Consider the following 1,116-nt stretch of genomic DNA (forward strand, 5'->3'; position numbering starts at 1 on the left):
AGAGCCTGGAGCTTTCTCTACTGCCTGCATTCGCGGCCGAGGTTCCACAGCACCATGAGGGCCTGGGTGTTCTTCCTTCTCTGCTTGGCTGGCAAGTCACTCGCTGCTCCTCAGCAGGATGCTCTGCCAGAAGAGGCGGAGGTGGTCGAGGATGCCGAGGAGGTGCTTGGGGTGAATCCCGTGCAGGTCGAGGTTGGCGAGTTTGATGAAGCCATCGAGGACGAGGAGGAGGAAGTCGTGGCTCCAGAGAACCCATGCCTCAACCATCACTGCAAGCACGGAAAGGTGTGCGAGGTGGATGAAAGCAACAACCCCATGTGCGTGTGCCAGGACCCCACCAGCTGCCCAGCGAGCGTCAGCGAGTTTGAGCGGGTGTGCAGCAATGACAACAAGACCTACGAGTCTACCTGCCAATTCTTCGCCACCAAATGTGCCCTTGAGGGAACAAAGAAGGGCCATAAACTGCACCTGGACTACATCGGACCCTGCAAATATATTGCTCCCTGCCTCGACCTGGAGCTGACAGAGTTTCCTCTGCGCATGCGCGACTGGCTGAAGAACGTGCTCGTCACTCTGTACGAAAGAGACGAGGACAACAACCTGCTCAACGAGAAACAGAAACTCAGGGTGAAGAAGATCCACGAGAACGAGAAGCGCCTGGAAGCTGGAGACCACTCCATGGAGCTGCTGGCCCGCGACTTTGAGAAGAATTACAACATGTACATCTTCCCCGTCCACTGGCAGTTTGGACAGCTGGACCAGCACCCCATTGATGGGTTCCTGTCCCACACCGAGCTGTCTCCCCTCCGTGCCCCACTGATCCCCATGGAGCACTGCACCACCCGATTCTTCGAAGAGTGCGATTCCGACAGCGACAAGTACATCGCCCTGGAAGAGTGGGCCAAATGCTTCGGGATCAAGGAACAGGACATCGATAAGGACTTGGTGATCTAATCGTGCCACTGCGTGCGGCTGTCTTTCCTTCACATTGGCTTTTTTTTTTTTAAAGAAAAATAGTTCAAACCTCCTTGTTTTTTCTTTTTAACGTTTATTTCTTGGGACAAGGTGCTAATGTAGATTTGAAAAGTGTATTAACGGTGCTAAAAAAAGAAGACA

At 53.4% G+C, this 1,116-nt stretch overlaps 1 protein-coding gene across 1 annotated transcript; it reads left to right on the forward strand.

Annotated features, from left to right (window-relative positions):
* Positions 1-54: 54 nt before the first annotated feature.
* LOC117800095 (SPARC-like) lies at positions 55-954 on the forward strand. Its single transcript, XM_034652626.1, has one exon. It carries the CDS (start codon positions 55-57, stop codon positions 952-954), a length of 900 nt encoding a protein of 299 aa, XP_034508517.1.
* The last annotated feature ends 162 nt before the right edge of the window (positions 955-1,116 follow it).

This window comes from Ailuropoda melanoleuca, unplaced genomic scaffold (assembly GCF_002007445.2).
Source record: "Ailuropoda melanoleuca isolate Jingjing unplaced genomic scaffold, ASM200744v2 unplaced-scaffold63513, whole genome shotgun sequence".
Classification (NCBI taxonomy): Eukaryota; Metazoa; Chordata; class Mammalia; order Carnivora; family Ursidae; genus Ailuropoda; species Ailuropoda melanoleuca.